Below are 22,805 nucleotides of genomic sequence, written 5' to 3' on the forward strand. Positions count from 1 at the left end.
TGCCACCCCAGAACCTTGGGGAAAACCAAGGTACCAGGTCTGTTGGCACCGCCGAAAAGGGGGTGATAGAAAATGCAAAAGGTCACCGGGAAAAGGCAAGATGCTGTACAACGGTGTCCCAAACGCAATCAAGGAGACCAGGCGCTCCCAACTGCGCATTAAGCCTGCAGAAGGGTTGCGAAGTCGGGTGCCAGCAGCTGGAGTTTTTGCTGATCAGTCCACCCTCTCAGGAAAAGAAAACACCAGACCCACAGAGCAAATAAAAGGTTTAAAACACAGGTGTCTGTAATTAAGCTTTGGAATGACGTCTTCTGTCTGTCCAAGCTCCCCACTGTTTGGTGTGGGTTTTTATCAGGGAAAGTCCCCAGTTCTGCCTGCGTTGCCCTGGGGTGACTCTCTTGGAACCAAGCCTTTCCAAAGTTTCTAAAAGGGACAATCAGGGGGTGACTGTCTTGATCTGATCTTGGCTGATGCTCTGCTAAGGTCGGGGCTATAGGAGCTGGCCAAGGGGCCCAGTACGCAGAGCCTTTGGAGAGATGCTGCCCGAGAGCTGGGGCGCGTCACCAGTAGGGACTCACCTCCCCGGGCCCTGGGAGGTGGGACGGGCAGAGCATCTTGGGACTGCGGTGCCCGCTGTGGAGGGAGAGAGGCCGAAGCCTCGTCACCCTCTATGGCTGCCCCCCTGCGGGGCTCTGCCTCTCGTCTTTGCGGATGCCGGTGGCGGGCTGCCTCCCGGCCAGGAGGCCCCGGGCCGCCTTGGGTTTGGGGACAATAGGGGGCCTCGCGCGCCGCACGGCCCTCGGCGCCGGGAGGAGCGGGCTCCACGGGCCACGCGCCCTCGGCCCCACGCGCGCGCCGCGGCCGCGAGCCCGGCCGCCGCTCCGCCGCATCCCGCCGCCCATTGGCTGGCACCGCGCGCCCGCTCCCGCCCCGCCGCGCCATTGGCCGTGGCCGCCACGGTCCCCGCGCGGAGCCGCCGCTGACATCACGCGGCCTGAGGCGGCTGCGCCCCCCGGCCCACCCGCAGCCCCCGCCGCAGAGGCGCCGCGGCGGGCCCCTCGGAGGATGGTGCGCGGCGCGCAGGGGGCTCCCCGCCGCCAGGGCCGCAGCGCCGACGCCCCGCCGGCCGCCCCGGGCAGCCGACCCCCTCTCCGGGCGCGGGGCGAGCGGCCGCGCTGAGACGCCGCGGGCGGCGCGCGCGCAGCGGCCATGGGCGCCCTGACCAGCCGCCAGCACGCGGGCGTGGAGGAGGTGGACATCCCGTCCAATTCCGTGTACCGCTACCCGCCCAAGTCCGGTGAGGGCGGCCCCCGGGCTGGGGAGGGGGTCGCCGCGCCGCTGGACGGGGGCTGCGGGCGCCCTGGGGGCCGAGCGGCCCTGGAGGGCGGGAGGTCATGCAGCAGGAGTGCGGGGGTGCTCGAGGGGCCTTGGCGAGTCGCCGCGGGGGGCGGCCTGCGCTCAGGCTGCCCTGTGACGGAGAGCCGTGCCCGGGGACTGCGGCTCCCGAGGGGCGGGGCGCCCTGGGCGCAGGTGGGCCTGCCGGCTGCAGCGCCGAGGCCCCCTCCTTCCCGCTCGGGGTCCCCCTTCCCTTGGGGAGCTGAGCGCTGGGCATCGGGAACGTGCACCTGTGCTAGGTGCTGGCCCTGGCCGAAGCATCCAGGCCCCGGAGAGGGACAGGCGAAGGTTTGAATTCGCTTTCTCAGGGGACAGCTCCCATCGAAAATGCGTTTGCAGTGCTGATGCTTTTCAAGGGGTGTCAGAAGGAAGAAAACGTGTTTAACAGAAACGTTTGGGAATTGAAGTCTGAGTCACCCCGGGGGCCCCCGTGCCAGGGCTCGGAATGGGGATAGCTCTGGGACGGGCGCAGGCATTTAAGATGGACACAGGTATAGTGTTTGTTTCCAGAGTCCTTGAAAAGATGCCCGTCCCAGCCGCTGGGTTGTGGCGTCGGCCCTGGAGAGGCAGCAGGGTTTTGACAGCAAAGGAGAGGCGCTCGCAGGCTTGAGCCGCAGCCAGTTCTGAGCGTCTGTGTTTCTCGTGGCTTTTCTCAGGACTTCTGGGGACCCACGGAGAGCCTCTCGTCTTTGGCTTTGGGTGGTTTTGGAGAGCTGTCAGGACTGGACAGGAGAATGAAGACGTGCTAATGAGATGAGCCAGTTTCCCAGCAGTGTGTCCGGTTGGTGCCAGGTGCCAGCCGGGACCAGACAGTGACCCCGCGCCCCTGCAGAGTGTCTGCCGGAGTCGGCTGCTCACTGCCCTGCTGCCGAGGGAGGAATCCGCGCCGAGCGGAGCGGGCTTAGGAGCTGTTTGGGGACAGTCTGAGACAGGGCCGGGGTCCGTCGGGTTTTAGTCCAGTTCTGGCTCAGGATGAGACATGCGATGCGGCCAGTGCTGAGGAAGCGTTCAGTTTGCATCTTAATAGGCGAAAATAACCACAAGTATTTGTGAGGTTTTTTTCTCTTTTTCTGAAATCACTTGGCTTTTATTGATCAGGACGTGGGGCGCGTCTTGCTGACCTTGGAGTTCTCAGTACAGTTTGCTGCTGCAGAGCCTCCACGCCTCCTTCGCACGTGGGAATTCACGTAGGCGATTCCTGGGCAGGCTGTCCCCCCAAGGATACTGATCTAAGTATGAACCTTGGATGATGATAACGAAAGGATAATGGACCGAACTAAAAGTTTTCTTAGCCAGCCCACTCTGCACATACAGTCTTCAATAATCCTCTCCACTCTACCAATTTTTTAAAGTCAACCTAACTGATACTCATTTTCCCCCTTTCTTTTAATCCTCACCCAAGGACATGCTTATTGATTTTAGAGAGGGGACGCAGGGGAGAGAGACATTATGTGAGAGAGAAACATCCATCGATGGGTGGTTCTCGTGCACCCTGACTAGGGCCGGGACCGCGACCCAGGCGTGTGCCCTGACCGGGAAGCCAACGGTGACCTTTCAGGTCATGGGATGCCGCTCCAACTGACAGAGCCACACCGGCCAGCGCTGTTCCTCATTTTTAATCAGAAATTTTGGATGAGAGCAACCTTTGCGTCAGGCGGACCAAATTATTTAATGCATTGAAGGTAAAACACAGGAAATAGGAATCGAAACATTCATGTCCTGACCAGCAAACCCTTGTGTACTTGGAAATTTGTGTGGACTTGCATATAGCAGCGTGCGCGGGTCTAGCGCATCTCTCTCTTCATCTGAGCCTTAGCTCGACCGCGCTGTTTATGGGACCGTGGTGTGTTAGACCGGAAAGGAACCTTTGAGAGAGTTTGCCCTAACCCCACTCATTTCTCCGGTGAGCGAATGCAGACCCCGAGGAAGGCTCTGGTTGGCCGGCCCGGGTGACCCTGGAGGTAGTGCAGGAAGGTAGTGCTCTTCTTACTACCCATCAGTCTCTGCCCTTCCCACAGAAGGAGATTTTGAACTTGCCCTTGAAGATTGTGGAAGGGAGGCTATTCTGTGTCAGGGCTGAAACAAACTCAGAGTCCTGTCCCTGTTGAGGAATCACACTGGCTTGGCTTCGAGGTCTCCCTGTCTCAGGCCTGGCCCAGGACAAAGCGAACGGCAGCGCCAGCCTTCCGCCGGCGCCTGACACCGGGCAGGCGCTGAGCCTCATGGCCTGTGCCATGTTGTTCCAGAAAACAGCGCTGTCATCCGCCCCTGCGATGACGGTCCCAGTGCCCAGCACAGGCTGCTTTTCCTCGTTTGCATCTGTAAAGGAAACCCTTAGTTCGTATGTGTGTGGAGCTGCAAACATTGAAAAAATTATTGGCAACAGCCAATTTCATGCCAGAACTTGGGTTTGTAGCTTTTTTAGAGAGCTAGGTGAAAATAAAATAGCCTGCATCCCTGAGAATGACTTATTTTTGGGTACTTCATGTAGTCACATGGTTCAAAGTTTGAAAGAATGAAAAGGCACCCTGTGCAGCCCTGGTCTCACGGCGGCTGTCAGCCCCCCAGTTCTCCTGACCCTCCACCCCTCCCCCGTGCCCACGTAACTGCTCTCCGTTTCTTCCAGAATTTCTTGTGTACACATAAGCAAAACATGCTGCTTAGACTCTTCTATACCCTGTGTTTTCCACTTTGAGAGATAGTGGAGGTATTTTTTTATTATCTCCATGTTGGAGAGTTTTTTTGCTTCTTTTTAAACAATAGTATAGTACTCCTTTGCATTCACATGCCATTATTTTAAGATTTTAGTTATTTAATTTTAGAGAGAGGAAGAGAGAAAGGGGAACCTGTGAGAAGAACATTGATCAGTTGCCTCTTAAATGCACCCAGCTGGGGTCCTGGCCTGCAACCCAGGCCTGTGCTCTGACTGGGAATCGAACCAGCGACCTTTCGGTTTGCAAACTGGAGCTCAATCCACTGAACCACACCAGCCAGGGCTATTTTTTAAAAAAAAAATATTGTCTCCTATTGATGAATATTTGGGAGTCTGTTTTTAGTCGTTTACTATTACAAATAATGCAGCAATGATTAATGTTACACATATGTTCTTAGGTGGTTTTTTGATTTGTTAATCAATCTCTGAATACTAATCATTTAAGGAACAGAAGGCATGGTGGGAGTTCGTTGCTCTAACATTTCTGCTTCAGCAAAGAAAGCTATTTATGTAGCGCTGCTCTGCGTTTGGTTTGGTCTTCGTCATTTTGAGTTAGAAGCTATACCAGCTATTAAATCCTCCTCTTAAGATTTTTGCTTCTTTCCACGGTCGTTTGTTTAGCAAAGGTGTGGCTTTGCTGAGGGGGTGGTTTTTAATGCCTGCCTGCCTTTTGAAAGGGGTGTGCACTGCTAACAACCCACTCTTAGGCCTGTGTTCTCTATCCAGGAAGAAGTCAGCATGCTAGAAAGACCACTTAATTCATTTTAATTCAGTGCCTGATAAATCTAGTTCCTTTCCCACTACATAGTTGAGCAAATTGAAAACTAGGAGAAATTAATTGTGCTCAAGTGTTAAGACATAAGCCTTTTATAAAAATTCAGAATGGTCGTCAGACTCCTGAGCAGCTAACATCATTATCCTCCGTGTTTTTGTTATGTTGGAGGACATATGTGCTCATGAAATGGGTTGGTAGGTCCTGTGGCAGGACCAGTCTTAAGAACAGGGATAATAAGTCTTTGCCTGTCAAATCATTATAAAAGTTCCTCTTAGCTTTTAGGAGCATCAGTTTAATGTTAGTTTTAAAATGAGGAACTTAAAAATATGGAACTTACTACCTAATAAAGAATTATTTGATTTTGCCACAGTCTGACTGATACTTTAACTAAAACTAAGTAGGTTCCTGAAATTTGTAGTAAATGCCTTTAATACCAGAAGAAACCAAAATGTCACTCTGTGTAATGATGAAGTCATTGAGATGAAGAGTTCACATGCTACTGTTGTTTTTTAAAGACTTAAAAGGTGGTACTTCTGTTACTTTAGGAAACTCCAGTGTATTTTCCTTATTTGCACTTTATCTCATTGAGAGCAGACCGACTGCTTTCACTTCTTGATTTTGTCTTAAGAGTTAGGGCCTTTGATTTCCCTGTGTGATGACAGTTACGCCCTTTTGCTCGGTAGCATCTCCTTTCTTGCTTGCTATCACCATGAATGCACGTTACCGGGCACCTGCTGCGTATCATGTGCTGCACTAGGCACCTGTGTGTGGGTCCTGGCCCTATGCCCAGCAAGTTTGATGCCTGTGACGAGCAGCAGGACAAAAGCCCTCAAACTGACTTTGTCATTCACGATGTGGGGCCCGGAGGGACTGCCAACATCACAGGGTGTTCGGTGGTTGTCGAGTCAGGATTCTCCGGATAAAGAGACTAAATAAATATATGTAAATTACTGGCTCATGGGATGGTGGGGGCTGGCAAGTCTAAAATTTGGAGGGCAGGCCGGCAAGCTGGCAGCTCAGACATCAGTTGATGTTGGCGTCCTGAGTCTGGTATTTGCAGGGCAGGCTGGCCACTGGGAACTCAGGCAGGATCTCTGTGTTACGGTCTTGAGGCAGAATTCCTTCTCTGGGGACCCTCAGTTTTTGCTCTTCGGGCCTTAACTGATTGCATGAAGCCTACCCACATTATCAAGGGGTTATTCCCTTGAGAATTACCCTCACAGCAGCACTAGACCAGTGTTTACCCTAAGCTGGTGCCATAGCCAAGTTGACACATGAAATTGAACATAGTGGCTTCCATTTTAACTAATTATTCTTACCACCTAAATGCTACACTTGAATTTTCAGTTGCTGAAAGAGCGCTTGGACTAGGAAAATATGTTTTTTAAGAACTAAACATTACAGTCTTTAAAAATCATTATTTAAAAATTCTTCACCTTCCAAAATTTCAGAGCTTATCATCTGGAGTCAGTGGTAGAATGCATGCATACAGAGGCAGACAAGAAGATAGAATGTACCATCACCAAATGGGATCTGTCCCAGGAATGCAAGGTTGGTTTAATAGCTGAAAAATTGAGTACATTCCTGTAAAAATCCCAATGGACTTTTATTTTGTTTTGACAAAATTGACCAGCGGACCTTAAAATTTACACGGACACGCAGGGGACCTAGATTTTCACAAAACAATCTTAAAAAGGAAGAACAAAGTTTTAGGACTTCCACTGCCCGATTTTAAACTTACTATAAAGCCACTGTAATCAAGACAGCGTCGTTTTGACACCATGAAAGGCATGTAGATCAACACAGCGGAACTGCAAGCCAGAAACAGACCCTTACATTTATGGTCAGTTGATTTTGACAAAAGTGCCACAATAATTCAACAGGGAAAGGGCAGTTTTTCAATGAATGGTGCTGGACAATTGGCTATGAACAAGCAAGAAAAGAATTTAGACCTTTTCTTCACATCACCAAAAATTAACTCAAAATGGGTCATAGAATGAAAACACAACACACAGAATGGGAAAAAACATTGGCAAATCATACATATGATGAGGGATTTGTATATAGAATATATAAAGAATTTGTACAGTTCCATAACAAAAAGAATTAATAAAGGGGCAATGGTCTTGAATTGACATTCCTCTAAAAAAGATATACAAATGTACCATATGCACATGAAAAGAAGTTCAACATCATTAGCCACTTAGAAATGCAAATTAAAACTAAAATTAGATACCACTTCACACCCACTAGGATAGCTGTAATAAAAAAATAATGACTCAGCAATTCCGTATCTATGTATGTATATATATCCATGAAAAGTGAAAAAAAATCCACACCAAAACATGTACACAAAAAACAATAACAAAGGCGAAACTCATACATGAATGCTTTTTCATAACAGCATTATTCATAAAAGCTAAAAGGTGGAAATAACCCAAGAGACCATCAACTGATGAATGAAACAACTGATGAATAAAACGTAGTAAGTCCCAATACAATGGAATATTATTTGGCAATAACTAGGAATGAGGTATTGATACTTGCTACAACATGGATGAATCTTGAAAACACTAATGCTAAGTCAAAGATAGCCGGATGTCTGGGAAAAGTCCAGCCATTGTCAATATAATGAGAAAAGTTTGTGCGACATGATGTAGCCTGGCAGCCAAGGGCAGTGGACCGGGACATGCATGCGTGAACAATGACGCCTTCACTGTACTAGTCGGTGGGGGCGGTAGACGCTGTTGAGTGAGCACATGTGCTGTGTGGCCGTCACATTCAAAATGACTGAGCGAGTAGAGCAACGAATCTGCATCAAATTTGCATTGGGCTTGAATATTCCTCTGTGGAAACTACTCAGATGATCCAGAGGCCGCCGCTATGGGCAGCTGGTGATTGGCAGCTTCATCGTGACAATGCGCCCACTTATGCATCACATCCTTGTGCAGGGCTTTTTGGCAAAACATCAGATCACCCAGGTGGCTCAGCCCCCCTACAGCCCAGATTTGGTGCCCTGTGACTTCTGGCTTTTCCCAAAACTAAAATCACCTTTGAAAGGGAAGAGACTTCAGGCCTTCCATGAGATTCAGGGAAATATGACGGGACAGCTGATGGCAACTGGGAGAATTGTGTGAGGTCCCAAGGTGCCTGCTTTAAAGGGGACTGAGGCGTCATTGTCCTGTGTACAATGTTTCTTGTATCTTCTTCAATAAATGTCTCTTATTTTTCATGGTATATGGCTGGATATTTTCTGGACAGACCTCATATATAATCCCATTTATATGAAATGTCCAGAAGGGGCAAATCCAGAGAGACAGAAAGTAGATTATTGACTGTCAGGGGCTGGGGAGAGGGAAGTGAGGAGTGACTGCTAATGGGTTTCTTTTTAGAGTAATGAAATGTGCTAAAATTAGACAATGGTGCATAGTTGCATAACTCTGTGAATATACAAAAAAACCCATTGGACTCTACCCTTTACATAGGTGATTGCATGGTATGTGAATTATATGTCAGTAAAGCTGATTTTCAAATGGACCATAGACCTAAATACAAGAGCTAACACTATAAAATGATTACAGTACAATTTAAGAGAAAATATTGATTTGATTCAACTTGGGCAAAGAGCTCAGTAATAAACCCCAAAACATAATCCATGAAAAGAGAAAAAAATGGATAAATTGGATGGCTTCCAAACTGAAACTATTTCAGCTTCAAAAGACAACATGAAGAAGATGAAAGACAAGGCATCCTCTGAAATATTTCCAAATCACATAAAGAATTTGTATCCAGAATATCAAGAACTTTCACCACTCGAAAGTAAGAAGACACCTGTTTAAAAACGGATGAGGAGCTGATTAGACGTATCGCCAAAGAAGGTACAAGAACGACTCCTGAGCACGTGGCAAGATGCTGGCTGTCGGTAGTCGTCGGGGAGGGACAGTTAGAACCGCCATCAGGGAGCACTTCACAGCCTCCGGGGTGGGGGGGTGGGGGGGCTCCAGTAAAAAAGGCGGACGGTGCTGCGTCTCTGGGGAGGATGCCGAGCAACGTGCGCTGCTCCCGAGCGTCAGAAACCCGGGACCAGCCCAGACGCCCACGGGCCGGGGAACGCTGCCACGGAACGAAGAGCGTTTGTCCCGTGAAGTAATATTCGGCGATTTAAGAGGGTGAATTCCCGATACATGTCACGCAGCGCGGGTTAACCTCAGAAATGGAAGACTAGGCGACAGGAGCCCAATGCAAGACTGCGCGCTTCTGAGCCGATGGAGACGGAGCGGCGAGAAGAGGCAGGTTTGCAGCGCGAGGGAGCGGAACAGCGTCCGCCTAAAGCCGGGGATGGGAGCGGCAGTTGGCGGTACCCAGACCGGGGGACATTTGGGGCCGATGCGAAGTTTACAGCTGGATCGAGGTCGTAATTAACCAGAGGCACTGAATTGCACCGTGGACGGATTTTCTGCCGTGTGTGTTAAACCTCAGAATGAAACAGAGAAGAGCTTGGTCACCAAGGCTGGGGTCCTTGCAGGCAAGTGACTTTGGAGGCAGAAGAGAACCCTCAAATAGTCCAGTGGGGAGAGTCACATGAATAATGGCAGGAAGGTTGCCAGTGTTCTTGATGGATTTAGAGAATAGTGACTAGATCAGTCAGTTGAGGCAGAGAGTTCTGGAAAGGCAGTGAGAAATAAATTTAGAAGCTAGGTAGCAGCCAAGACAGAGAGGAACCGAATGGTGTCACGAGGGAGACTTACCTGTTAGAGGGGTGTGTGGGGGCGGGGGGACTGGAAGCACAGATTTGCTAGGGAACCGGAGTGTGGGAACCCGCTGTAATCGAGCTGGAGGTCTCGACAAGGATGCTTTTCACAAAGCGCACGTGCAGGGTTTTTGGAGCTTTAACAACTGTGACATTTTTAGCGTGGGGGACCAGAGGAGTGAGGCACCGTGGACAGAACTGGGAATCTGGAGCAGACGCTGTTTTTAAAGGGAGTCCCAGATGTCAGCTGGGGCTTTGCTGTTGCTCAGGATCTAGGCGGATTAGCCAGAACCCCAGCTGCTCCCCCGAGCCACAGGGTACGGACTTCTCGTGCCCACGCCAGGACCTCTGTGAATTCCCCCGTGACTCGTGTTCTGACCATGCTGGGCCCTGAGCTCCAGCTTGTCTTAGCCCCACCACAACTGTGACATCAGTGCATTCTTCAAGTTTCCCAAAACTTCCATTCACAGGAAGTATTCGAAGTGTAGATGCTACCAAAGGTTTGGGGAGTGGGCTGACATTGGGGCTTGCGTTGCAGAAATACAAGCAGAGGGTTAGCGGGCATCCTTCCCCTCCCCGGGGCTTCTGCGACGGATCCCTGCTGGCTCCCGAGCTCACCCACCCGGCCCTTTCTCTGTCTTCACGTCTCTTTCCCCTTCACTCCCCTTTTGGTGACCCTTCACCCCTCCCTCTGAGAAGAAAAGTGGGTTACGAAGCAGTTTGAGTTCCATGAAGTAGCCCCCCAAGTGCCCATACCCTTGGCGTGGCTCCCCGTTCTGAGCAGCCTAATGAGGCACATTCCAGAAAAGGTCCTGCCTTCCCCGGAGGAGGGCCAGGCCAGGCCAGGCCTTAGGACGGGATGCGCTCTGCCCCCTCTCCTGCCGGCAGAGAAGGGTGTGCGCGGAGTGTCAGGCAGAGATGAGATACTGGGATGGAGAGACAGGCCCGGGGGCTGGAGATCTGGACTGGGCCCAAAGGGAGAAGAGAGACGCAGGCGTGGGAGCCGAGTGTGAGACCGGAGGAGCCGCTGGGTGGGGACCGCCCGTGGCATCAGGCCGGCTGCGTGTGCGCTGGTCCCGACAGTCCCCCTTGTGTGAAAGAAAGGATCATCCACTTCACAGATGAGAAAACCAAAGCTCCGAAAAGTTAAATCATGTGTTCTAGGTCACACCGCTGGTAGAAGGTAGCATCAGTGTCCCGTCCGGCTCTGTCTTGGGTCAAGGCCTTTGCTTTGAATCTGTTGGGGGGGGGGGGGAGATGAAAGAAACGAGGAGAGGGTGAACTCTGAGGGACACGTCCACGTCTCCGGCCCAGGCGGAAAGGGGAGCACGTGAGAGGCAGGAAGGGACTCGGGACTGCGAGGGGTTTTTTGAAGCCAAGGAACAAAACCCTCAGAAATGAGGGTCGACGTCTTCTGAGAGTTGCCGAGGGGAATGAAGGGTGAACGGGTTGGTGGCCGGGTCGGCGCTGCGGAGAACAGTGTTAGTGGCGCGGGGAGACGCGCAGAGATTCGAGGGCTGGGGGCTGGGGGCTGGGAGTGGACGGAGACGGGCGGGCGGGTGGGCTCTGAGGCATGGGAGGTGCAGCCGGCTTTTGTATTTGCTTTGTAAGCCGGGGCGGGCCTATGCTTGTATCACAGGCACGTCAAAGTCGGGGGCAGGGGGGGGGGAGGGCGGGGAGAGGAATAGAAATACGGAGGCAGGGGGGTGGGTGAGGCCCCCAGGAGGCAGAGGCAGGCAGGAATGAGAACCGGGGTGAAGACGTTAGCCTGGGAACGCGGGTGGGAGAGTACCCTCCGGAGACCCGAGAAGGCGCGGCCGGGAATACAGGGACCGGGTAAGGGCCCCACACGGAAGAGGCAAGGCGGGAGGGGACAGAGGGGGGCACCTGGGACTGTGGGAGCGGCTCGGATCCGCCATGGTGAGCCTCGCTCTGGAAACCGTGCAGGTACCAGCTACACCGTTTGTGCGGGTTCAGGATAGGATGGAGCCTGGATCTAGGTATGCATAGCGTGATAAAACGGGCGTTTCAAATAAGATTCCAAAAGGGTGGTAGGGACGTTTCCTAGTTGGAAAAAAAGTTCCGATCCTTATCCTACACAATGTGTAAGGACCAGTGCAGGTGTTAAAACAATCAAATAGCAAAAAATAAAATAAAAATATATATTTTTAACTCTCGGCGTCCAGTGGGGATGCGGTGCGATGGCCAAGTGCGCCCACGGGCTCTGGGATAAAAATAGCCGACTTTGGGGCCCGGCGCACGCCTGTGTGACCTCGGACATGCAGTAGGATCAGGCATTTACATACCTTGCAGAGTGGTCACCCCGATAAGTCTGGTGCCCGCCTGCCCCCCTGCAGTTATTACAGTATTATTGACTCTATCCCTCTGCTGGACTTCACAGCCTGTGACTTTTTTTATTTTTTCTTTAATAACTGGCAGTTTGCCCTTCTTAATCCCTTTCACATCCATCTTTTCGCCCGTCCCTGAATATTGAACTTGTATTAGTGTAGGTCATTCTGGGCCCTTCCTTGCGGATTTTTTCCTCGATACTGATATTTATTGTAAAAAATATATAACATCTACCTTCTTAGCTGTGTTTCAGTGTACAGTTCAGTAGTGTTAGGGTCACTGAAACATTTCTTTCCTGCAAAACTGAAAATCTATACCCACTAAACACTAATGCCCCCTTCTCCGTCCCGCCTGTACCTTATGTTTTAAATATAATTTTGGAGACCGTGTGTGACGCGTGTTCCTGTATTTTCCAGTGTTATTGAGATACAACATTGTGTAAGTTCAAGGCATCCAGGTGATGGCTTGATTTACGTACATATATCTTGCAAAATGGTTAGCACAGGACGTGCCTTCTTTGAGCCTGCAGAGAATTCTGAATATGAGTCTGATTAAGAATTACAGAAAAAGCCCCGCCTGGTGTGGCTCAGTTGGTTGGAGCATCGTCCCGTCACCGGAAGGTTGTGGGTTCGATTCCCTATCAGAGCACATACCTGGCTAGGTGGTGGGTTTGATCCCTGGTCCAGGAAGGTAATGTCCCCTGTCCGGTGCATATGGGAGGCCACCAATAAATATTTCTCTCTCTCCTTTCCTGTCTCTCTAAAAGCAATGAAGAAACGTCCTCGGGTGAGGATAAACAAACAAATTACAGCTAAATAATGCAAACCAAGGCATGCATATATTTTCCTTTCAGCAAACAGGCGAAGAGTTGTTTTGATATAAGTTCTTTCCCCCTGCCGTTTAGGACTTTAGAGCTCGGTTCGTGCTGAGAACGTGCACCGTGCTCCAAAGGCGTTTTCCCAGGAGCGGGTGGTGCGTTTGGGGTTAGCACCTGCTGGCTCATGCCCCTGGACGGGGCCGGGGGGGGTGGTGGTGGAAAGCTCCCCCCAGGCTGGGTAAACAGGGCGGGTCTGCTTTTTCACATTGGTCTCATCGGGGCAGGTTTTTAGGGGGGTCCATTTCAGAGAAAGGAGAGGGGAACCTTTTGGTGCAGCTTCCTTTCCTTGTAACTGGTGAGGTCTTCTTTTAAGGGCGCCGGGGGAGAGCAGCTTTTTAAAGGAACTTTGCGCTGATGCTTCTGCTGAAATGGAAAATTCATTTTGAAAATTCAAAATGGATTATTGACCCTAATTTTTGGTCTTTGTCTGTTTGGGCTCCTGATTTCTGATGCAAGGCAAAACCACAGCGAGCTTTAACACGATGTTCTCGATCGTTTCTTTTAATGTCACGGCAATAGAGGGGGCGTCTGTGATAGAGCCCCGGCCCCTGCTTTAGCCCCTCAGCCCCTCACCCCCAAGCCATTAGTGCTGTTCTCTTGCTGGGACCCTGTAAGCCGATTATCTGTGCACGTCCTTGTCCCCACGCCGCTCACAGGTGCTGGGACCTCAGGGCATCCCACCCTGACCTTGGCCTCTACAGCACCAGGCAGCCAGCCTGCTTCCGGCCATTGCCACGGCCCGGGCAAGCCACCCAGCGATGTAAACTCTTTTTACCTTTTCCGGTTTCACCTAATGGATAAGAAACACGCAATTTCTACTGCACAGAAAACGCATTTTACTCAGGGTCCACTGTAAGTGCTTAAATGATTTGAGATGGCCGTTTCTACTTAAGGCAGCCCGGCGCCTCCCTGCTCTATAAATTATGCACTTAGAAAACAGGCCTCGCGAGCGCTGGGCATAAATAATTGAGAACGAAGCTCTCCTAGACAACAAACGCACGCTCGCGTCCGGGCGGATGGCTGCCCCTCGCGTTTTCCGGTTTCGATGGGAGCCTCGCAGGCCCTCCTCGGTGACCGCTCCCGTCTTGGCGGCTCTGGCTTTCCAAGAATCCTCTCCCGCTTGTTGTTTAATCAAAGAATTGCCTCACTGTGTGGCGAGTGATGTTATCTGCATTGTTTTGCCTAAAAAGTGTTCCTAGACTAAAGCTCCATGTGTAGAGAATCCAAACATGAAATATTTGGTTTAGTTTTTCTGTTACAATTGTCCTCATCTTCCTTCCTGCGGCTCCTTCCCGGGCGGAAAGTGTCCCGGGGGAAAGTGTGCTGTAAACCTCCAGCAAAAACTGCAGCTGACTTCGGGGGTTCAGTCGGCATCCCAGCCCATGCGACCCGTGCAGAAGCCCCCCGCCGCTCCCTGTGGCCTCTGCTAACCCAAGAGCCGGGGCGGCCCGCCTTCCCCGGAGGCTGAGATTGCAGAAATTCGGGTTCAGGGGCGTTCCTTTCACTGTCACTGTTGGGACACATCCCCCGGTGGACTCTGCAGTGACCTGAGCCTCCCACGGTGACTGGCCAGGGCCCCCCTGGGCTGGCCCCGTGCCTGGCTCCACCTGGAGGAGCTGCTGGGGGTTAAAAGGAGAACACGACCGATTTTGTTCGGTGTCTTCCGTTCTCCCTGCTGCCATTCTGCTCGTGTATTTTGGGCTGTTGTCCCAGATCCCTCCTGGGGTTAGCGAGGGCCCTGAGTGTTTGTCGGAAGGGCTCACGTTTCTTCGAATCGGCGCTTTCTGCTTGGTTTGGTCTGACTGGTTCCGTTGGATCTTTGTGTCTCCCTCTCTAGGAAGCTACTTTGCCAGCCACTTCATCATGGGAGGGGAGAAGTTTGACTCGACACACCCTGAAGGATACCTGTTTGGAGAGAACAGCGACCTGAACTTCCTGGGGAACAGGCCAGTGGCGGTATGGCTGTCACCTGTTTGCTTCCTCCACGTGGGGCCAAGTGGCCCCCTCCTCCCGTCGCCGGTTCAGCAGCATTTGTCGCTTGGTCTGAGTTGAGGGGGGTCCTGGGAGGCAGAGGGCCACGTCCCTCTCTGGCAGAGCTGGGTCCCTGGTACCTGAATCTGAGCTGTGGAAAGGCCACCAGAGTCTGCCCGAGGCCGCGTCCGTCTCCCTAAAGCCAGCTCTGCCAAGGGTCGGACCTCTGCCCAGGGCCAGCTCTGCAGACAGCCCTGCCCCCGCGGCCCCAGGCCCCCAGCTGCTCTCTCCCTGCTTTTTTCCCTTCTTCGTAGCACTTAATACCGTATACACTTCGATTCCTCTGTCTCACCCTCTGTTTACTCTCTGCGTTCCCCTTTAGGATGCGGATTTCATAGGGCCAGGCCTGTTCTGACAGTCGCACGGGCACCAGAACAGGGCCTGGGGCATGCTGGTAGCCCTTGACAAAGGCGGCTCTGACGCACGGCGGGAGGGGGCCCGTGGTATCTGGGTCGCTGTCGGACGATATCTCTCTCAGTCCCTTCAGTGCACCCCATAAACCGTTACAGAACCCCTTCTCTGCTCCCAGCAGGAACCTGGCGGTTTTGTAGTGGCTGCCACATGGCTACTGAGTGGCTAAGGAAGGGCCTCGGGACTTCAGACGTTATTTCTAATCTTACTTTATTTTATTTTATTTACTTAATTTATTTTTGTATTATTCATTTATTTAGGCGTGATTCTCAGTCCCATTTGTAAGTGAGAGAACCGAGGGTATGTCTTGCGGGCCGGGCCCCGTTCTCAGCGTTGCCCACAGAATTTCCCGACACGTAACAGCATGTGCCAGGCCAGAGGACAGTGACCCTCCTTCCCACGGCTGCTCGTTGCTTCAGAACAGCCTGCCTTCCTCGAGAAGCCCCGAGTTTAGTCGGGCAGGCAAATCACGTGGACAGGAAATGTTTAAGCGGCGTGAAGGTCTGATGCAGCGGGAGTCCGTGGGAACTGACGGGCGCAGGAGGAGGCCAGGGCAGAGGTGCCTGGGTGCTGGGGCCGGGGAGGGGTGGCAGCGGCCGGCTGTCCAGAACGGCTGGGCTGTCAGCAGAGGGCTGGGGGAGGGGCTCCCCGGGAGCGCACAGGCCAAAACGCACTCACGGCTTTGTTGAATAGGCAAACGTTTACTGAGCACCTACTGTGTGCCCAGTACCCTGACAGGCGCTGGGGGTACAAAGCTGAATGAGCAGGGTCTGTTCCTCCCTGGGGCAAATAAGGGAACCGGTCCTGCAGGGGTTGACGTCCACTGATGGCCAAACGCAGTTGGAAAGATGGGCGGGGCTCCGTGACCCGGGCAGGTTTCGGACCCTCCTGTAGGCCGTGAGGGGCTCTGGTGACGCACAGGCAGGGGAGTGACCTGGAAAAAATTTTGGAAAGATTAATCCGAGGATGGCCTTCCCTCGTGAGCTGTACCTTAAAACGTTTTTGCTGGTGGTTTTATTGTTCTCGTCCTGTCTGGAGTGGCCCCTCTTCTAATTCCTCGTCCGGTGGTACTTTTCAAAATACCAAGCTTTTTTGGCTTCAAACGAAGTGACGCCAGCTGAGACTTATCAAATGTCCACTCTGACTTTGCTACGACTACCTTGGCAGGTAGAGAAGAAAGATCTTTTCTTTTCCCTGCCCGAGCCAGGGAGGAATTTTCTTACTCACCGAATCAGCTCACACTGGGAACACAGCCGGCCTTGCCCGTCACGTCAGTTTCTTCCTTCTTTTTTGTCTCATGTCCAAACAGTTTTTGTTTGTTTTTACATTTTTGACCTTTTCAGGCCATAAAGATGATTTTAAAACAAGTCAGCTCTTGTTGAGGTTCCATTCGGGGCCTGGGCTGGCCCGCAAGTGTTCCCAGGGTTTCAGCGCGGTGTTCGTGGCCCTTGGGGAGCGCATGGGCGGCCGGGCTCTGCCTGGAGCGCTGGTGAGCAGCCGCGGCCGTTTTGCTGTGGTTTTCAGGTTGTAATGGTTAAATATGCTTCACAGTGTACAGAGCGGATGTGTTTTCAAAAGACATCAAAATTTCATGTTAAGAAAGCAAGTTAGACACACTCGGGATGTAAAGTCCCGCACGGGGAACAATAACAGTGTGATTGCCAGGCGGTTACTGCCAGTGTTGGGGGGTGGGGGTCGCGTCGTGACGTACCTGATTGTCTAACCGCCATGCCGGATGCCTGAAACCAGTGCAAAGTGACATTGAATGGAAACTGTCATTGAAAAGTCAGATTGAAAAAGGAAAGCAAGCAAAGCCGGGAACTCCCTACAGCAGCTGGAAGTGGAGTCCACAGAATGATGCAGCCCACCGCCCTTTCCCTTCCGTTCGGCTATTTAATAACAATGGGAGCTGGCAGCTGTCTAACACTCACTGTGGGCTGCCTGCGTGTTCTGAGCCAGTGGGCACGTCGTCCTCACACCCTAACAAGGGAGGTTCTCGCCCGATGGATGAGGAACACGAGGCACAAAGGGCTTAAATGAAGGCGCCGAAGCCCGTCAGCGCCCGTGTCAGGACTCGAACCCGGCAGCCCAGCCCCAGCGCCGCGTCTGCTCTCGGATCGGGTGGACTCGGGAGCGCTGCCCGCGTCCTGTCCGCCGGCCGGAGCAGATCATCCAGTGCGCTTGGAGAGACGGGCGGAGGGGCGTCTGAAAGGGGACGTAGCGGCCACGGCGCGTCCTCCTGGAGCATTTCTTGAGAGCGTCCTTGTGGTGTGTGATTCCGTCTGCCAGCCTGCCCCCAGGGTTGCCATCCCTGCAGGTCACGCATGCTCAAGAGCAGGCCCCGTGATGGCAGAGCGGGCAGCCTGAGGTCTGAAGGACTGGCTCCTGCTCTCCGGTAACTTACCCCCCGTGTCAGGTTGCAGAGGAAAGAGAACAGCCTTCGAAAGCCACCCAGCAGCTCGAGGCAAGAGCAGCTCCTCTTTCCGGAGGGAACGAGGATGGGGGTTGAAATAAATTGTTCTGTCAAATAGAAATGCTGTAGACTGCCTGGCTTCAGGGGCTTGTGGTCCTTCCTGGCGTTTCTGGATGGTCAGACTGGAAAGAGCATCGTTTGGGGGACCATCACTCCACCTGTGGTTCTCACAGGAGCCATACTGAGCTACCCCTCAGGAGAACTGGTGAAAGTCATAGGTATCATCAAATCTCAAGGGTCACCTGTAAAGAACCAGAGGAAGCGTACACACAGCAAGATGGTTAAGATGGTTGGAGAGAGGCTGGAACAAGATTTCAGGGGTGTTTTGCCTCATAGCATTAAACTCTTTGTGACTTTGGCAAGTCTGTCACTCAGGCTCTCAGGTTACCCGGTTGTCAAGTGAGGGCGGCCGGACGTCAGAGGAATGTCATGCTTGAAACGTGCCCTGACCCTGCCGGGCGGAAAGAAGCCGGGAGCAGCCTTTCTGGTCAGTTCTCTGTGCAGCTGCTGGTGGCTCTGGGTGGGGAGAAGACTCCCCGCTGTTTGCGTCACAGCCCTCAGTGAGGAACGGGGCTTCTGCGGGCTTCTGTGCTCTGGTCCCTGAGTGGGGGCTGAGGTCGTTGTGTTCCTACCTCACAGTCATTCCATGTTAAGCAAAGGCCACTCCTGCCTGTCCTGGCAGGTGGAAGAGCTGGGGCTGCTTTTCTGCTTTGTTATTGTGTTTGGTCTTGTTTCATGGGTGAATTGCTGCTAAAACCTCTGTTATTTAGAGGCTTAGTGAATTTAGGATTGTGTGGATTTTCCACACATCAGGCTGGAACTGTTAAATAAATTATGAGGGGGACGCCCCCCCAACACACAAAATACCAGAATTATCTCCTGGAGGGCGGGCGGGCCCCTTGTAGCGCAGGCTTCCCCGCTAGGCGAGTGTTCTAGGAGCCCATCTGGATCCGTGCACCAGCTGGCGTTGTTGTGAGAGGCTGGGTTTGGCTTCAGGGAATTTTTTATTTTTAAGACTCAACACATTTGCCCATTTCACGACGGGTGATTTACCAGCACACCTGCCCACACTGTGCTGCGTGTTCAGCAGTTTTTGACCAAAAACAGCATGACCCCCATTCTGCATCCTCCCTGTTCACCCGGTCTCGCCCCAAGTGACATTTTTTTTGTTTCTCTGGGTGAAAAAAGTCCTCACAGGGAAATATTTTACTGGTGTGGAAGAGGTGAAACAAAAAACTGACAGAAGCACTAAAAGGCACCAAAATCAAGGAGTTCAAGAACTGTTTTGAGCCGTGGGAAAAACGTTTTGATAGGTGTATCGCGTCAAATGGAGAGTACTTTGAAGGTGACTGAAGTTTAAACATTTAAGAATAAATACACAAAATTTTAAACATTTATTTGTTTTTAGAGAGAGGGGAAAGGAGAAAGAGAAGGAGAGAAACATCAGTGTGTGGTTGCCTCTCACACACCCCCAACTGGGGACCTGGCCTGGAACTCAGGCCTGTGCCCTGGCTGGGGATAGAACCGGCGACCCTTTGGTTTGCAGGCCGGCGCTCAGCCCACTGAGCCGCACCAGCCAGGGCTAAATACACAATTTTTTATAAATAAATTCTGGTTTTGGGGTTGTCCTGCTCGTATGGTATATCCATACTATGAACTGGTATCCAGCCCCAAATAAGCTAGGTCTGTACCCACTGAGATGAAAATGTGCCCACAACCACATTATTTACGGAAGAAATCAAGTCGCTATATATAACGTAGAGCTGATTTCATGTGTGACAGAATAAGCATGTGTGACAGTTCCCGTGTAAGTACATGCGTGTATATTTATTGGTCCATAAAAGGACATGGACCGCGGTGCATTTTAACCTGTTACAGTGGTAACTCTGGGGGTACGTCATCATGTTCTTCTGTATGTTGTTTGAGTTTTCCCCACTGGACATGTTTTCACTTTTTAATTAAAAGCACCGAAATTTTCTTAAAATATAGAGAATGGGCCGCTGCTGAGCAGAGGAAGGAAGGAGGTGTACGAGAATCTATAGGAGTAGGAAAATGAAGCCGTTCATAAAACAACGGGTGTCATTTTTCCAGTGAAGTGCAGGAAGGGTGTGGCCCGCCGAGTGGGAGCGGGAAGTGGGGAGAAGGATGGACAATCAGAACAGGCAGCGTAAGGAATGGAGCAGGGTGGCCTCATCCTCTTGGAGCACTGGGTTCCGGACGGATGTGCCTGTTTTTTAACAGCCTGAGAGCGAAAGGAAACCCAGACTGCGGAAGAGCTGAACGCGGAATGAATATTCACACCCTCTGAGTGGCTTAGGGCTTTGCGGACACTTCTGCGTAAGGGTTTTAGAACAGCATTTTTATTATACACATCTCCCCATGTCTCGGCGCCCCCAGGGTGACGTCTCTGCCCAGGTCAGCAAGTGGTCTCCTCAACCTTCTCCCTCAGGGTGGTTGTCTTTTAACTGTGACAAAATACGTGTAACCCCAAACGGGACATCGTGACCATTGTAAGTGTGCAGGTTCGTGGTGCTGAGTACGTTCACCCCGCTGTGCAGCGCACGTCCAGACCTCTTTCCATCTTGGGGAGCCGGAACGCTCCGCCCGCGGAGTGTTGCTTCCCCGTTTTCCTGCCCCCGCCCCAGGCAACGACCCTTCCACTCCCGTGTCTGATTTCAGTGCTCAGGACACCGCACGTGAGTGGAATCTTACATCTCGGTCTTCTCGTGTATGGCTCTTGCACGGAGCATCATGTCCTCAAGCTCATGCATGTTGTAGCATGCATCAGAATGTCCTTCCTTTAAAAAATAAATTTGTTTTTATTTATTGATTTTTAAAGCAAGAGGAAGGGGAGACGAGAGAGAAAACATTGATTTGTTATTGCATTTATTGAGGCATCATTGGTTGATTCTCACATGTGCCCTGACCAGGGATTAAACCCACAATCCAGGCGTGTCTGGACGGTGCTCTGTCCAGCTGAGCTACCTGGCCAGGGCAGGACGTCCCTCTTTTTTAGGGCTGGCTCATCCTGTTTTATGGATAGACCACATTCTGTTTATCCACTCATCCACTGACGGACTTGGGTTGCCTCCACTTCTTGGCTGCCATGATTAATGCTGCCGTGAACATGAGTGTTAGGTTTAGTTTTTTTAAGGCATACATGCACACTAGTACTGGCCTAAGGAAGAAAGGATTATTCCGTTTTAGAAAATGATATAAATGAAATGATTTTAGTTCTTCAATTTTGAAATTTAGCTTGCTTTTTGTTCTTAACAAAAAAACTTATTCCGCCCTAGCTCGGTGGCTCCGTGGGTTGCAGCGTCACCCGCCTTACACCAAGAGGTTGGGGGTTCGATCCCCGGTCAGGGCACATACCAGGGTTTTGAGTTTGATTCCCGGTTGGGGCACATACGGGGGGTGACCAATCAATGTTTCTCTCTCTCCCCCTTCCTCCCTCTCTAATATCAATAAACATATTTTGTTAAATAAAAAATAAAAACTTCTTCCATCTATGTTACTTTTTATCCTTAATAGAGATAAAGAAATTATTTCAAATGCCTTCTTCTAGGGAAGGTTGCTTCGGTTTCCTTAGGGAATAAATATTGAACGTGTAAACAAAGACTGTTTCTGCAGCATGGAAATCAACATCATAGTCATAGTTCCAAATAACCAAATTGTAGGTTTTACTCAAGAGTTCGTTCCAACAGTTTCTGGATTCCGGAGGTTAGCTGGAAAAGCCGGTTCCGTGTGTGTGGGGAGCGGGGGAGGTTTTATTGTGCGCAGGTAAGCCCGTAGCAGATAAGCGCGTAGCCCGTGAGACGTCAGGGCCGCCGTGAAGTTAACCACAGCTTCGGAACACGAGGGACAGCATGAAAAAGACGGCTCAGCTGGGTCTGAGCGTTGGCTGCTTGGCCGTACGGAGGGGACTTTTATGTGACTCCCGTTCTGAGAGTTCTCTGCCCTGAGACCTCGGTTTTGTGGGGTTGGGTGTCTGCAGTCAGTGGCCGGTGAGAGGGACAGGGGTCCCCCCGGGGGGCCGGCAGCCGTGGGGCAGAGGCCAGGGAGTGCAGCTGCCCTTCACACCGCAGCCCTGCCCCCCGGGCCCCCCACCATGGGAAGGGCTGCTCCAGGAGACGAACTGCACCCCACTTTCTAACTTACTGTTTTGAAAACAAGAAACAACTGCTTTAAGTTTATTTGTATTTTTATTTTGCTTTTAACTTACCTTCTCTTGTTTTTTCTCTTTTTACTTTCTAATTTTGAATTGTGAAATATTCACGTGTCAGTATGTAAACCTTATACCTACATTTTTAAGAAACTGTGAGCAAACATCCTTGTAACCACACCCAGATCCAGATGGGACAGCCAGCCCCCCCTCCCCCGGCCGCCCTCGGGGCCCTGGGCCCTTGTGTTAGTTTGTTAAACAACAGCTTTATTGAGACATAATCCACCAGGGGCCGGATTTCCATAGTGACCATCTTTGCCTCTGTAGTTAAGGATCTTGGGGAAGATAGTTTGAAACTACTGCCTAGATCTTTTTCTTTCTCTTTCTCTTTTTCTGCACAAACCATCAACTGAGCTTGCTCCCTTCCTTAGCTACCGACCCGCGGTGGCTGAGGTCAGCAGATAGGATGAGTGTGTGTGTCGGATCTACCGCTTCGCTTGTAGATGTGAGGCAGGGATCTGTCTGGCGTGTGGACCTCAGGGCACAGTTTTAGGGATTAAGTGACAGGAAGGGGTAACCTGGAATTAGGAGGAAGGAGCGTCTCTGGGGAAGAAGCTGGGCTGGAGGCGCAGGAGCAGCTGGAGCAGCTCTTAGTAGCTGGTAGCCTAGTGGGTTCCTTCTCTGTATGAGAATTTCAAAACCAGTTCAGGTTGTAAAACTCAGCCCTGGGAGAAGGAACTAGAGGGTGTGAGAACAGTCAAGGGGAACCCGTTGTCCGAATGAGCCCTGATGGAAGTCTGACCTCGGGGAGCAGCAGCGCCCCGGCTCCGGTCCCCAGAGGTCCTTGGGCCCCTGAAGGACGCGCC

The 22,805-nt window shown here is 51.6% G+C and overlaps 1 protein-coding gene across 4 annotated transcripts in view; it reads left to right on the forward strand.

Moving 5' to 3' along the window:
- Window positions 1–1,186: 1,186 nt before the first annotated feature.
- RNF157 (ring finger protein 157) overlaps window positions 1,187–22,805 on the forward strand; it is a 59,393-nt gene continuing 37,774 nt past the window's right edge. For all 4 annotated transcript variants that reach the window (XM_090257896.1, XM_090257898.1, XM_090257897.1 and 1 more), the window contains exons 1-2: window positions 1,187–1,297; window positions 14,697–14,815. In XM_090257896.1, the coding sequence (XP_090114022.1) occupies window positions 1,210–1,297; window positions 14,697–14,815 (207 nt within the window). In that variant the 5' untranslated portion in view covers window positions 1,187–1,209. The remainder of the gene's footprint in view (window positions 1,298–14,696; window positions 14,816–22,805) is intronic.

The sequence above is a fragment of the Furipterus horrens genome, unplaced genomic scaffold, assembly GCF_987537825.1.
Source record: "Furipterus horrens unplaced genomic scaffold, mFurHor1.1.pri manual_scaffold_11, whole genome shotgun sequence".
Taxonomy (NCBI): Eukaryota; Metazoa; Chordata; class Mammalia; order Chiroptera; family Furipteridae; genus Furipterus; species Furipterus horrens.